Genomic DNA, 14,772 nt, shown 5'->3' with positions numbered 1-14,772 from the left:
CATCTATGGGGATGTATTTCCAGCCTGTCTTTCGGGCATCATAATGGTGCTGTTGGCAATGCACAACCTCGGTGTGAGGGCTGGTAACGGGCTTGTGAAGCCACGGTAGTAGAGTTAGGTAACATTATTTTACTCTCCGCAGGGCTGTGTGTGGCCGCGATCCTGGGGTGTACAGCCCGAGACCGAGCCAGCTCTTCCTCATGTGGGTCAGACCGTCGCGCAGCGCTCCGCTGTGGAACAGGGCCGGACACCCGGACGCAGCTCCACCTGCGGGCCCCACAGAGCGGCCATTTTGTTCCTTCCCTGCGGCGCGCTCCGGGCCGGCGGCGCCCCCTGGCGGCCATGGTGCAGACCCCGCGGCCGGCAGGGGGCGCGGCGGCGCGCGGCGGCGGCCATGTCGGAGCTGGCTCGGGAGGAGCTGTCGGCGCTCGCCGCCATCTACTGCGAGCCGGGCGCCTGCGAGGTGCTGGCGGCCTCAGGTGATGCGGCCGCGCTCTCTGCCCACAGCCCGGGCTCTCCGGCCCGACCGGGCTCTGGGGCCGCTCGCGGTGGGGCTCAGCCAGGGGCAGCACGGGCGCAGTCGCTCGCTGCTGGTCGCGTGTCCCTGCCCCGCTGGGTGTCTGTGCTGGCGGCCGCGCTTGGGGCGCGGAGCCCGGCGGGCCCTGCTCAGTGCCCTGCGGGGCAGCGCTGGGAGCGGGCTGGCTGCTCTCTAGGCAAACGAGCAAGTGAATCCTGTACGCGTTAGCAAGCCCAGCTGTTTTCTGGTAATACTGAGTAGGGTACAGCTGCTGCAGTGCGTAAGAAGCATTGGGTTATCTCTGTATTTTTCTGGGGTAAGCTGACTACCTGGGCATTGTGACGTGCCAGACGTTACTGCTGCTTCAGCAGAATATGTACGGCTGTAGGTTTTACAGGGTACTGAGGCTGATATGTCGTGTCTGCCGTGGGTGGAATGATCAGGTTTGTAGCACTTGCTGCCATTAGCTGCTGGGTGCTGTAGACAAGGAGTGCAGTGGATGCCTTCATGGTTTGTGCACCAGCCATGGTGGCCACTGATCAGAGCACAGTAGTAAAAGATGGCTTTTTTCAGTCTGTGCTGTATGATGCTGTGAGGATGCCCCCTTTAACAAGGGAGAATAAATCTCAGTAGTTCCAGTGTACAATGGCAGCTCTGTCAGGCTTAATTGTCAGGTAGGATATGCAAGTGTTGGTGTCCAGATCCAGGCCATTAGTAAATTTTGCTTGGTGCCTAGCACAGATGTGACAACTCTTAGATATTTGTTGGAGAGAGATACACGTGCATATATAAGCACAGAGTATGCCTGTGTTGTGTACCATACGTCCCCGGTGTCTGGGAGCTCTTGCAGAGTTCTGCCCAGCTCCCCAGCACAGCGAGGGACAGGGAGCAGGCTCCTGCAGTGAAGTCCTGGGCAATGCTGCTGAAGGTGGATGTAGTGGTCAGATTTTGTCTGCATATGTATGTATTCAGCCCTAAAGAACTGAGATTGATAAGGAGAGTTTTTTTACTGTGAGTGTGACTGAGTGCTGGAGGCTGCCAGGAGAGCTTGTGGAGTCTCCCTCACTGGAGATATTCCGAATAGCTGCATATTGTCCTGGGCAGTTGTCCTGTTGTAGTGACTGTGCTCGAGGGGAGAGGCTGGATGAAGGCATTAGTGTCTGTAGGGAGCACAATTAACCACAGTAATCTAAAACTACCAATTTTCTATCTAGATAAATGACACACCTCCTGCTCTAGTGCAGGCATGTAATTCTGCCATTTAATTTTTTTAAATTGGTATTTAGGCATGTATTTTTAAAACGTGATTGATGAAATGTTTCAACTGAGTTTTTTTTTAAGTGAAAATTCCAAGAATGTTATTTTGGGCATAGTTTGAAAAAGCAGTATCCAGGCTCATCAGATGTTAATTTTAAAAAACGTGAGCATATCTGAGCATTGCATATACACATCTGTTCCTCCAAATCTGTTGAAAAGTGTAGGCACATTCTTCTCTGTGCTTCATATATGGAAAAATGATTTTGTGTTTATAAGTTACTAGAATCTAAAAGGTTTAAAATCCTTCCTGGACATAAAGTGAAGTGCCACAAGTGCGAAATGGGAGTAGACTGTTTTATTTATATTGTTATGTGATCTTGGAGGGCCTCTAACCAGGCTGTGTTCATGATATGGTAGGATCAGGTATATTTGATTGGTTTATGTAATTTTCTGCTGGCATTGAAAATATTATTTTACAACGATGACTATTTGTATTTTTCTTACTCTTGGAATTTACTTGTTGGAGCTGTAGAATCTCTAGTCAGTATACAATTGACTTGCACTCCAGTCATTAGATTCTATTTGCTTTAGCTCTTCAAACCATGTAAATTGTCATTGACCAAGGGTGCACAGACATAACTTCCAGGAAGACTGTTATGTTATGCAATCTCTAAGACATTAAGAGTAATTTGTGTGTAGATCCATGGGATCAAAAAGGAGGCCATTGGGGATTTGTGGTTTTGAGAAATGTGAGAGAATGCTTTTACAGGTCTCTTGGTATGGTAAAAACTTTGGCTTTTTGGAATTTAACAATGAAGTATTCAGAATGTAAAATGTGTTTTTATCAAAACCAATGTGTGGATGAATTTAAATAAACTAATTACAGTGTATCTTTTTTACCTTATATATCTGTTTGCAAAGATTAGTGTTACAGATAGAAATCCATAATTTAATTGTTAATCTGTTCTCTTTTGGTCTGTTCACCAAGCTTGCTATAAAAATATATTTAGATATTCTAAGCTTGTACGTTAGTAGGTGCCATTTTCTGAATTTAAAAATAGACTGCATGTGTTGCATAAAATGCCTTTGGGCAGGAGAGGAGGGGGATATCTGTCTGGTTGACATGGAACATAAGAAAAATTCTGAAGTATGCTAGAGCTAAATATACTGATAAGCATGCAGCTATGGGGGGAAATGAGTTAAAATGTATTGAGTTTGGTCTGATTAGTGCATTAAATGCCAGCAGAACAGTCATACCCAACCTTTTATTTCAGAAATAATCATCATGTTGCTGTGAAGACAACTCGGCCCTCGTAGCATGTGCAAACAAAGGAAATATTTCTTTGGAGCCAGGTTGTGCGGCGCGCCGGTGGTTTGCTCTTTGTTCTGCCACTGTCTGCAGCGCTGGTGCAGAAAATGGACGCTGCAAGGTTTATTTAAACTTAGATGCTGTAGCCCTGCAAAGGTTTTGAACTGATTCTGCTTTCCAAAAAAGTAAAGTCTGAAGCAGATGTAAATGAGCACGGCTGGGCTTTTCCTGATGGCTCAGGGTGATACACCTTGGGATGCGAGGCTGTTCTGCCTCCTTCAGGTTAGTTCATCACAAGGAAAAGTGTGAGATTTTTGCAGGTTTAAGAATAAGATCACTGCAGCAGGAGGCCCTTGTTGGAGGGGCACGGTTGGCCTGTCTATCCCTCTGTTCCTTCTGAGTTGGTGAGGTCTGTTGTGACAAGCTAGTGGAAAAATCCTAGGAGGATTATCTGAAAGGTAACCTGTTTTTCTGTCACTGTAATTAAGCTGGTGATAGAGTAGTATTTTTCAATTTATATAGGCTGTGCATTTTAAAATCTCGTGGCAACATAGTTTAAAACAAAGTGATTCTCAGGCAGGATTTCAATGGTGCTGGCCGCATTCAGGCAGATGCCAGGTGGGGCTGCCCTGAGTGGGGCAGCAGCGCTGTCTGGGGCAATGGCTGCGTGTGCAGACAGCTCCGTGCTGGCCAGGAGGCTGCTGGGGGCCCCAGGACACGCAGGGCAGGTTTGCTGCCTGTGTCTGTGATTGTGTGTGCTGAGCCCAGTGTAATGGCAGAGGAGCTACTGCTGCTGGCACCCAGGAAGAAACACTTGTTAGGGCAGCAGAAAACAGAATTTAGGAGTGGGAAGGCTTGAGGTCCTCCTCAGTAACTGCTGACCCTGTGCAAGGGTTTTCTTTGAAGGCTGGTGTTTTTCTGAGGAATGCATTTGTCTTAAAAGTAGTCTGAAACCTTTGATAGGGACTTGGAGGATAGAAGACAAACTCCCGTTGGCAGGAAATTACTCTTTTGGCATGTGGTGCCTGTAAATACGGGCGTGGTTTGGTGTGATTTCATTGAATTCACTGGAATTGCATCTACTGCTTTCACCACTGAATTTGACTTGGAGACTTCTTCATAGTACTGCTAGAATTTGATTATTGGGTTTGGAGGGTGTGTTGATTTTATTTTGTGACTTCTCTGACCTTGAGAGTTCTTTGTATGACCCAGGAAGGAGGTTTGAAAACAAGCCCTTGGATAAGTTCTCTAAAGTACTTCTGTCTGTCCAAGTCACTTTTAGCTTCTTTCACTTTTTAGTAGGTTTCAAATGCAAAATCATACATTTTATGTGAGAGGTTGGTTAGTGGCATCAGTAATACTAATCAAACATAATTCATCTGACTGTCATGTAAAGGAAGGCAAGGTAAGGTAGAGGGGGAAGAGTGCAAGTCACTTCAAAAGACCGGCTCTGAAACTCAGCTCTCCTCTAATCTGCCTTTCAAATCTGGCTTCTCCTGCCCTCGTAGAGTGAATCAACCTGACATTTTAGCAATTTTTGAAAGAAAAGGAGTGAAGTGTTTAGAATGCATCAAAGGGGTGAGACAGAGAACATCTGAAGAAGATCATCTTTTGTCTGATTGATACCCTCTTACTTCATGGCAGAGGAGCAAAAGAAAGGTCTTTGTCCGTGCTTTTTACTTTGTCAAGTTTTGTATTGTTTTTCTGTGAAACTTCTAGTTAAGAAGGTTTTATTTCATGAAATGAAATACTGTACATAACTTTAATATTAAGCATCTTTGATTATATGATTTATCAGGATGATGTGATCTTCCAGCCTTTCCTGCTGCATACTGAGTGTATCCTTTCCACTCTGAAAATAATTCTGAAGTAGCCCTACAACAGATTTGAGCAGCTATGAAGATATATAAACATACATTAATATGAGTACATACATAATTAGATATATATTATCTAGGGTCAGGTGTCCAACAGGGATGGTTTCCTTATGTCAGTGCAACTGTTGTAGAGGAGTTGGCAGAAAAGATTTAAGTGTATTTTCTCTGCAAGTTGTAGGGGACAAAGAATCTGACTTCTTTCTTTCCAAGTCTCTGCTTAGTGTGGAACTGCTTTTGAATGATTGTCTTAAAAAATACCTGGTGCAAGTCTGTTTGCCTTGCATTAGTATTGATGTTAGAAGTCTTACAGATTTCTGTAGGAGTAAACTTAGGGCAGTGCTGAGCCCATCCAGAAAAGTCTCTATTTTCAGTTGCCCTTGCTTTTGCTGTTGAGCTGTGGAAGCTTAGTTATGTGTTTGAGAGAGACAATTCTTTATTACTGGCTTGTCTAGACTTTGAAAGAGCCAAAAGGTGTGAATGCTTTGTAGAATGTGTTAATAACTTTTCTTCTACTATGTTATAGAAGTGTTTCATTTCAGGATTCCCTGCAGGTATAGCTTTAGCCATTGGTTGCAAGTCCCCACCCTGCAGAAAAAAAAAATCACTCCCTCTTATTTTATAGGAAATGTCAATTATTTGAGTTGAATTGTTAAAGAAAATAATATGATTTAATGATAAATATGTATTTCAACTTCAAGCTAACTATTAATGTTGAGGTTTTTTTCTATTTTCCAGAAACGCATGGAATCTCATTTAGAATTCAAATCAGTGTGAAAGAAGTGCTGGATACAGATGTACTTTTAAAGCTGTTATTTCATTTACCAGTCAATTACCCATCAACTGTACCAGATATTTCTGTTACCTCAGACCAGCTTACAAGGGCCCAGTGTATGGATGTGAGAGAGAAATTACTTGAAGAAGCCAAGAAGCATCTTTCTGAGCCCATGGTACACGATCTGATCCTTTGGGTACAGCAGCATCTTAAAGATGTCATTAAACAATCGGCAGCAGTTTTCAATGAAAAACCTACTTTGTCAAAAGTAACAGAAGATGGTATCTGGATGCTCCTTTTGAATTTAGATCACATGAGAGCAAAAGCAAAATATGTGAAAACTGTGGAAAAATGGGCTTCAGATCTAAGGCTGACTGGAAGACTGATGTTCATGGGCAAGATAATATTGATTCTTCTTCAGGGTGACAGGAACAGCATTAAGGTGCAGGAACAATGAATGCTGACTAGTTCTATTGATTTACCACTGAAACCTCTGTGTCTGAATATTTTGTGTGTGTTTTTCTAAGATTAACAATTTTGGAAGCAAATTGATCATTATGAGAGTAGGAAGACCCAGTGACTTTATTCTGTATTAAAGAAAAAGGTATTCTATTCTGTCTACAGTGATACCTGCGGCCTGTATTGCTTTGCTTCCCACTGGAACTATACCCCCATATCCTTTTGTTTCCTGACCTTAATATGCCTAGATTCAGTTTCCTCTATTTCCCAAATGCCCCAGAAAGTGGAAAAGTTTTTGGTGAGGAACTAATAACAGACATATTTCTAACTCATTATTAACTGTCTCTTTCCTTGACTTAAAACCATGTGGTGCTCCTAGTGCATGCATGGGCTTTGAAATTTTTGTCTGTATGTACAAACTCCCACTGCCTTAGGTGGGTTTTTGTGGTGATGTTGGAGGAGAATGTTTTGGCTTTTCTAACTCATGTTCTCTTAATCAGTTAGGCCTGCTTAACTTAAAACTGATGAATAGAAGTAGTTGTGCACTTTTTGGCATGGGCACTTTCAAAGTTTGATTGCTGTGTTTAAAAAAGAAAGACTACATTTTGAGTGAGCTTTTGCATTTTACTAAACTTTGAAACTACTAGGTGACATTTAATATTTTGGGAATTTTTTTGTCATTTAGGAGTACTTGATTCTTCAGAAAACTTCTAAGGTAGATGTGGACTCAAGTGGAAAGAAATGCAAAGAGAAAATGATGAGAGTACTGTGTGAGACAGAACTACAGTCCCAGCATAAAAGGTATAATTTAGTACTGTTGTGGGTAGAAAAGTAACAGAATTGATAATAACATTCTGACAAATCCAGGCATATTCATCAGTTTCCCTTTTACAATGTAGGTTTCAGACGTTTGAAGTCAAAGAATACTCAGCACTGGAGGAGTTACAAAAGGAATTTGAAACTGCAGGACTTAAAACTCTTTTCTCTGAGTTTGTGTCTCCTCTCTTAAAGTAAAATTAAAAGAAACCACTGGACCTCTGACCAAAGCAGTGGTTGACTGCAGACGCTGATGGAAGATAAAAGGACTAATGTGGCAAAACAATCTTGAAGCTTTTCTGCAAGAAATACCGGTAGTAGTCCTCCTTTTGCAAGAAAAAGGCAATTAATACATTAAGAACTGATACTTTTTTGACATTCATGTCAAAAAACAATGTGATGTTGATTGTTATAATTGCATGGCAAGCATGAGACAGGGAAGAAATAATGATAAAAAAATAGTCTTCTAGTCAGACTCTGTTTTATAGTTCCTGTTTTTCAATGCTCTGTTTCCTCTCTCTCATGGTAGAATTTGTCAATAATGGCTTGTTAGAACACGATTAATTTTGCTTTGGAAGACTGTATGAAGATATTTCCATAAAAACATAGCAAACACACATTTAAATATGTGAGGACAGCATATAATTAATGTCCCTTAGGAGTTCATATGCTAATTTTTCATTCTCCCTTTAATTGATTACAAATACCAGATAGTTGATTTGAATAAAAAGCTCATGTCACTTGAGGCCTGAAAAAAACTTAGAAGTGTCTTTTTGAATATTAGTTTTTATTCTAAAATTTATAAAAACACCCACATGGAGGATTTAAATTGATAAAAAGCTGAGGTAGAGCCAGTTGTAATATTTTCTTTGATTGTTTACAGATGTCTTTTTGCACTTTATCTAGTTTTACTGTCTGTGCAACTTCAGATACATGGATTCAATTAAACTGTTGGAGCAGTATATATGCAGACTTTAGTCTTCCATCTTTCAAAGCTTCTGCCAAGTTGTTTTTGTTTGTTTATTTGGGTTTTTTTGGGTTGGCCACTGGCCTTAGCCAACCTGTAATTTTTTTTATCAGTAGTTTGTGTTTTATATCTGTATAATGTTACAAATTGTATGCATACTTTTATGAATTGTGCAAGTTCTGTTTACCTGGGGAGGATTGGATACTTATTTATTATGATTATTAATGTGTATCCTTTGGTTTCTATTTTACCTGAAACCATTCTCTAACAAGACTAGATAAATTATCCAGTAATAAAAATTTTGCAATCGTGATTTTCTTAGTAGCTGGCACTGCCATTTGCCATTTCAATTGGCTTTAGCATGTAGCTAAACATGTGCTTTACTGCTCTCTAAAATTCAGTCTCAGAAGCCAAATGTCTCATGTATTCTGTAATTAAACAGATTTGATCAATTCAGTATAAACTAATTTATTTCCATTGTTCTGCGGCAAGACCAATACTATTTGTTTAGTTCTGAAAGTGTGGTTTGGCAAATCATTATGTAAGATCTGATTTCCTGTTTCATGCTCAGACCATGAGATCATACCTCTTCCTTTATATATTCAAGAAAAGTAACTAAAGCAGACTAGGAAGATTTTTATATTTTACTGTTTGAGATATCAGATGCATAAAGGGTTCTATATTGTTTGAGAGTCTCTAAAGTTTTTCAGGATTTTGGCGATTTTCCTAATATAAAGTGTCTCAAATATGTATGTTGCATGTTATTTTATGCACTGATGCAATTTTACTGAGATAGTAGCAAAGTTCTTCTTAGTGAGTATTTCATGTTTACCACATACAGTACTTCAGGCTCAGCAGAAAAGAGACTAGCTTGAACAGATTTTACAAATCTGTTCTATATTATTTTGAAATTGCTTCCTGAGGGACAGGAAATCTAATTTTCTATCATTTTAAGTGCTTGTGAAGATGAATCCTCACTTTTACAAAGAAGAATAAAACAGAAGTATCTTTAAAATATTAAAATAACATGTATTTTAAATTACAGTTTCCAGAATCGAGCTGTTCTCAGGTGTTGAAAAATTGTGTCAGTGCAGTATAAAGTTTTGAAAAGCTGTAGAGAATGTCTCCTTATTCTGTGTGACTGATCTGACAAATATCAAACTCAAGGCCTATGCATGTACAGCATAAGGAAACATAATCAGTATCTCTCTGCAAAACTAAATTGTTAAGGTTTTGCCAGATGCATTGTAAATCTGCTGATTTTAGGAATCAGGTTGAATGGCATTACCTACTCATGTGATCTCAAAATGCATGTGACTTCAAAAATAACGGAGCCGTAAGTTGTGATCACATCTTTCTTGCAAGATTAGATGCAGACTTACTGAAGTTTTCCTCTCAACTAGAAAAGCCATTTATGGTGTCAGTGGCTACCAATTGCACTTGAATATAAACCTGTATTTTTGAGTTTTACTGCCTGATGCCTTCCTGGTCAACTGTTTGGCCAGAGCTGGCCTTGGAACAGCCAATTGAAAAAGTTAATAATTGGGTGGGTTGCAGCTCTCTCCTGAGAGAGTGTGCTCATCTTCCTGCCAAATGAAGTTGTAGGAAGCTGGATGATTTCTGTGTTTCAGGAGATGGAAAATCCAATTTTTACAATGGATTTTTACCATGGTTAAATCTGTTACTCACTAGCTCACAGTGGACAAATCCACAAGTTCACTGTAGGAAAGGACTACAATTGATAGCTTGGTTTGATGTGCTTCAGGAAAATTACAAATCTGATCAGCTTGATACAGTTCAGACAGCAGAGAACATGAGAACTGATGTCAGTCTGATTCTGTTAAAGCAAATGCTTTTGCCCACCTATCAATCAGTCACTTATTTTGAAGGGTAGGAGGATATCTTCTGTTCAGACAAGTAAACAATATTTTTAAAGGCTGTTCTTCTGGACGGATGTTGCAGCTGTCTGTTAAGTGATGGTTTGTTTGCATTCATTGTAAAAAGATCCGAGCTAGCCTGTGAGCCTCTGGGGCACAAAAGTCATCAGAATGGGTCCTGTGGTGCATGTTCTGCCTTCCAAGGGAGCTGAGGCAGACACAGAAGAACAAAATGCACAGATGCAGAAGAATAAGAAGCAAGGAAAAAGTGCATCACTGTGTAAAAAGTGAAGTGCATGTAACTACTGGATCTGAAAATTCAGTTGCAAGGAAGAAGAAATCCACAAATTAAAGGTGATTTAACAAGTTAGAAGCTAGCTTTCTTGTGGATGGGATGTTATAAACAGTTCTTCAAACAGCATGGTCAGTAAAGCCTTGTTTCCTGTGGCCTTCCTAGTTTCTAAGCTATAGCACACATGAAGTCTTCCCTGCAGGAGATAGATTCCTGATGGTGCTCTCCAGGTGGGTTCCCCTGTGCCTGGTATTGATTGTGCATAAATTGATTATTTCTTGCATAAATCTTTAAGGTATGAGTAGCATTTTTTCGCCTGTTACCTTCTTCATCAAAGTCATAGGTACTTGGTTTCTTTCAGGTTGTTAACCTTTCATTTTAATTGAAATGACTTAAATTCAGAAGTTCTAGGAAAACTTTGTAGTAATAATATGCTTGCTTCTGTATAGACAGTGCAGATGTATAATCATAGTTTCCTTTAAAAATCAGGCTAAAATGAAAGATGTTGCAATAGGAATGGCAACTTGAAGAATCAAGTTTTTTAGGACAAAACTGAGGTTTTCTGGTCTTTCTGAATACCTGTTTTGGTCTTTTTGAATACCTTGGCTTATTAAGTATGAAGAAAACAAAAAATAGGTTGAGGAAACAAGAACAATCCAGAGGAGGGAGATAAATGGAGGACATCAGTATTGGGAATTCACCTGGTTTTTATGCTTAGTCTCAGTAATTCTTCCCCCCACCACCCTTGAATTTGTTATTTGATGTTACAGGGAGGACAGGACACTGTAAGAACTCATATATGAAAATCCTTGACACAATCAATTAAAAATAAATGAAAGTAGATTTGATTGTTTTGTGGATCAGGCTGATTTTTGTGGTTTTGTAGTTGCATCTCATTTTCCTATAATAAGAGCATTTGTCTCTTCTGGTGTGAATGACCCACAAAACCCACTGAATTGAGTATAATTTATATGCAGAGGTACTGTAATGAGCCTTAAGAAACTTCATAGTGGAAAAAATATTTTGTTTACGTTGTTTCTTTTAAAAATAGTTTAATAAACCCTACGTATGGATGATTTAAAGCCTAGTGTCCCTTGATTTGTTTAGCTTTATCTGTGAAAATACAAACATAACCATGCTATAGTACATTTGAAATAAGATGATGAAATGTTGCACTTGCTATATTTCTGCCAGAGTTTGAGACTGAAATTGCTTATATTATGAAATAGTGCAACTGCTGGAATCAACTTTAATATATCTTATAGTGGTACTAAGCATTATCTTCCTGTCTTTTTGTGTATAACACATGCAACACTGGCAGCACTCTGCTATGGTATTATATTTTGTATGTATACTTAATTTTTTGTTATCTTATGGAAGAGTTATGATTGTTTATATTTTTAATTATAGACATAAATGGAACTTGGAATATAAATATGCTGATAGCATTTTGCAGCAATTTTTCTCTGCTATGTTCATGTGTTGGCTTTTATGTTAGTTTGTGTTGTTGAACTTCAAAGTATTAATTTACAGTGAAGAGAACTCTTTAGGGTGACTTAAAAATCTGCCTAAAATACATTAAATTTAAGGAATTCTTTGGACTCTAAAGGTGAAGCCCTTAATGTTTTGAGTTAATTATGCACTCAGATGCTTTAATTTTATGCTAATAAGGTAGTAACTGCTGCACTTTTTGAATTTTCTTTGTGTTTCTTAATGTGATACCAGTAATCAGTTTGTACCCTGTGTTACAACATAGTTGATCATGGAATTCAGGTCAATATTTTATTAGTATTTCCCATTGTAAATATCTCTGATTCTTTATATGTATATACATTATTACCTATTGTAACTTGAATGCAAAGCATCATTTTAGGATGAAACTCATTACAAAAGAGCTCTTCATGAGACCATTAACTACTTTGTGCTGCTTTTCCCATTGTCAACTTTTACATTCCTGCAGCTATGGGAGGCTGTCCAAGTTTTCTGGAGCTGAGCTTAACAGGCCAACCCAGTGTGTCACACTAGATCTCAGTGCCAGCTGGGTGGAGGCAGGCTGCTCTCCAGGGCTTTGTGGGACCACTTTTGATAACATCTAACTGCCACTGAAGGGATTAGCTGGATATTTCTTGAACTTTGTGTAGAGAATCGATGGAGTGAATTCCACCAATGCAGAAGGTGAGTGGTTGGCTGCTGCTTGATCTGAGCTTTACATCAGGAAAGCTCTCTGATACTCCTTTTAGGTTAGAGCCACAGAGGGTAATAAACTAAGTTTACACATGTGCTAATCCCAGGGAACACTGCACAGCAAGATCAGTGCCATGATTTTAAGACTGAAGGTGGTAAACTCAATGTACTTTGACCATTTTTTAGTTGTACTTAGAAAAAAGACCAATGTAAAATGATTTTGTTGGTCTCTGATCAGTCACTCATCTGTAGTGGTATACAGAGACAGGATGCATTTTTATGGGAGATGGTGCTATGACTACCTTTCAGCCAAGATACAGTAAAAAGCTGGGTTTTTTTGAAGTAAAATAACTGAGTTGCTTGTGAGAATGCTGTCCACGTGAGATGCTGAACAGAAGCTGAGCTGTATGGATTGAGCTGTGCCAGAGGCTGATTTTTATTTGGTGGAAGTGGAGGTGTTAGAAAGGAACAGACAGCAATAAAAACACTGGTGGTGTGGCTCTCAGAGAAGCCAAAAGGAAGGGGTTTTGCATTGATTTCTCTCTGGAAAGAAGTTTTGGAGTATAAGCAAAGAAGTTTCTACTGTATCCAAGCTTCAAGTAGAAATGTCTGAAATAAGTATGCAGCTTCATTGTCATTTTCTCTTTTTAGCAGAACCAGCATGTAGAACTGAGAACAAGTAGTGGAAGTTTTCACGAGTATAGAAATGACAAACCTCACTCAAGAGCTGTAGGCTGTCCATGCAGGAATTAGCACAGTTCTTAGAAATTGTCCTCAAATGACTCAGAAATGACAGAGACTCTGTAGAGACAACAAACTCCAAAAGTCTCATGGTTTGAAAACCAGGCTGTTGTGTCTCTGAGCAGTTGGGAGGATTGATGGAAGAGGTGCCCAGCAGCTCCCAGGAGCAGATTTTTTACAAAAATTGAGCGTTCTGGAAAGCAAGGCCTAAGGGGGTTGACAAATCACTTCTGGGGGAAAAAAAATCTGCTTACTTGTGGAATCAGAGAATACAGGTAAGTGTTTAATTTTTACAAGACTTTTTCTGCATTGATACAATAGACACATGGTATAGAGATTTTAGATGGTCCTTGCTCAAATAGTGTCTAATGTCTTGGGAACCTGATGTATTTCAGTTCCACATCCATTAAGAAGATTTTTGGGTGATATTGGTGGTCAGTGGCATGAAAAGATTTAAGTACTGCAGACCTATTCTGGATCAAGGATTTGCTCTGGAATTAGGAAACAGCTTTTAACTATTAATTAGACAAGGCACATCTAATACGAGCAAAAACAGGAGGGGAAGAAAACTTTCCACTGGAATAACTACAAGAAATCCAGGAAGTCATATTTCTGAGGTGCTGGTGTGGCAAAGGAAAACTACAGGTTACCCTTGCCCTGACAAGGAGCCAAATGCTGTAAACTCAGCTAGGTGTGAGGGAGTCAATCAGAATTTCTGGGCTGTACAATCAGTGCTGGGCACAGTATTTGTGTCTTCTCTGCCAGCATTGCACCAGATTTATTTATGTTTTTCACCCCCTTTAATTTTTAATTTATTTCAAGGCAGCTGCAGAAAGGGAGCTTGCTATGAATTCTGTTCTTATGATACTAAAAGATGCTACAGGTTTCATTCAGACTAATTTTGAAGAAGCAGGGGAATGCTTTTTAAAACAAATAAAGGAACAGAGATAAAATCTCAGGAGAAGCTGTTAATTTACATATTAGAGCTGTAAAAAAAAAGATGTATCACAAGAAGAAGAATCATAAAGCAGAGTGTGAATAAAGATGTCCCCCCACTGGTCCAGAGTTGCCATCTCTCCGAGCTCTGGTAGAAGCTGATAGTGCTTAGCAGAGGAGAACAGGTATTTCTACTCAGTAGTGCCTGATGCTGGCACTAAAGAGCTTTTTGTGCTGGAAGACTGGGGACAGCTAAAGGAAAAGCTTGGAAGCACAGGCAGCACGCTGACAATTTTTAGGGTCTCAGCTTTTGAACAGTCATGAAAGCTGGGCTACTCCCTGTGCAACACTGTCAGTAATATCCACAGGAGCTCTGGTACTGGCTCTTACTTAACAGATCAAGTCTATTAGAAAAGGTAACAAAAGTGAATTTGTGTAATCATTCCCAAAGAGAGGTGGTGATTGTAGAGGCTGAAGCTGTTCAGTACTGGAGAGCATTGGTTTTGGAAAGCTGGATAGTTTTCAGCAGTGAGACAATGAAAAGCTAATCCATGGGATTTTTTTTTACATGGTTCTTAGCAATAGCTGTGAAAAAGGGAAAAAACATTGATTCTTGCTTATGTGATTATGGTTTTTTTTTTCTAGAAATTCATTGCTAAGTTGAAACAAATGAGTTGTGGATAATTGTTTATCAGCAAAAGTTTTTCTGCTTTAGGTAGAATGTGAGAGAGTTCTAAGAGAAATTTTAACTGTTAGGTTTCTTATGGA

The 14,772-nt window shown here is 39.6% G+C and overlaps 1 protein-coding gene across 3 annotated transcripts; it reads left to right on the top strand.

The window, feature by feature from the left end:
- Window positions 1-351: 351 nt before the first annotated feature.
- Window positions 352-11,225, top strand: RWDD3 (RWD domain containing 3). Of its 3 annotated transcripts, XM_071436223.1 has the most exons (5): window positions 367-479; window positions 4,592-4,742; window positions 5,696-6,174; window positions 6,877-6,992; window positions 7,091-11,225. In XM_071436223.1, exons 2-5 carry the CDS (start codon window positions 4,721-4,723, stop codon window positions 7,203-7,205), a joined length of 732 nt encoding a protein of 243 aa, XP_071292324.1. In that variant the 5' UTR covers window positions 367-479; window positions 4,592-4,720; the 3' UTR covers window positions 7,206-11,225. The 3 variants fall into 3 exon arrangements, with proteins under 3 accessions (XP_071292323.1, XP_071292324.1, XP_071292325.1); XM_071436222.1 differs by lacking the exon at window positions 4,592-4,742 and having other exon boundaries at window positions 352-479; XM_071436224.1 differs by lacking the exon at window positions 367-479 and having other exon boundaries at window positions 3,381-4,742.
- The last annotated feature ends 3,547 nt before the right edge of the window (window positions 11,226-14,772 follow it).

This window comes from Agelaius tricolor, unplaced genomic scaffold, assembly GCF_023055355.1.
Source record: "Agelaius tricolor isolate 1412-34295 unplaced genomic scaffold, bAgeTri1.0.p SCAF_11, whole genome shotgun sequence".
In the NCBI taxonomy this organism is placed as follows: Eukaryota; Metazoa; Chordata; class Aves; order Passeriformes; family Icteridae; genus Agelaius; species Agelaius tricolor.
The sequence above is the reverse complement of the archived record's forward strand: the minus strand, read 5'-3'. Positions and strand labels throughout refer to the sequence as shown.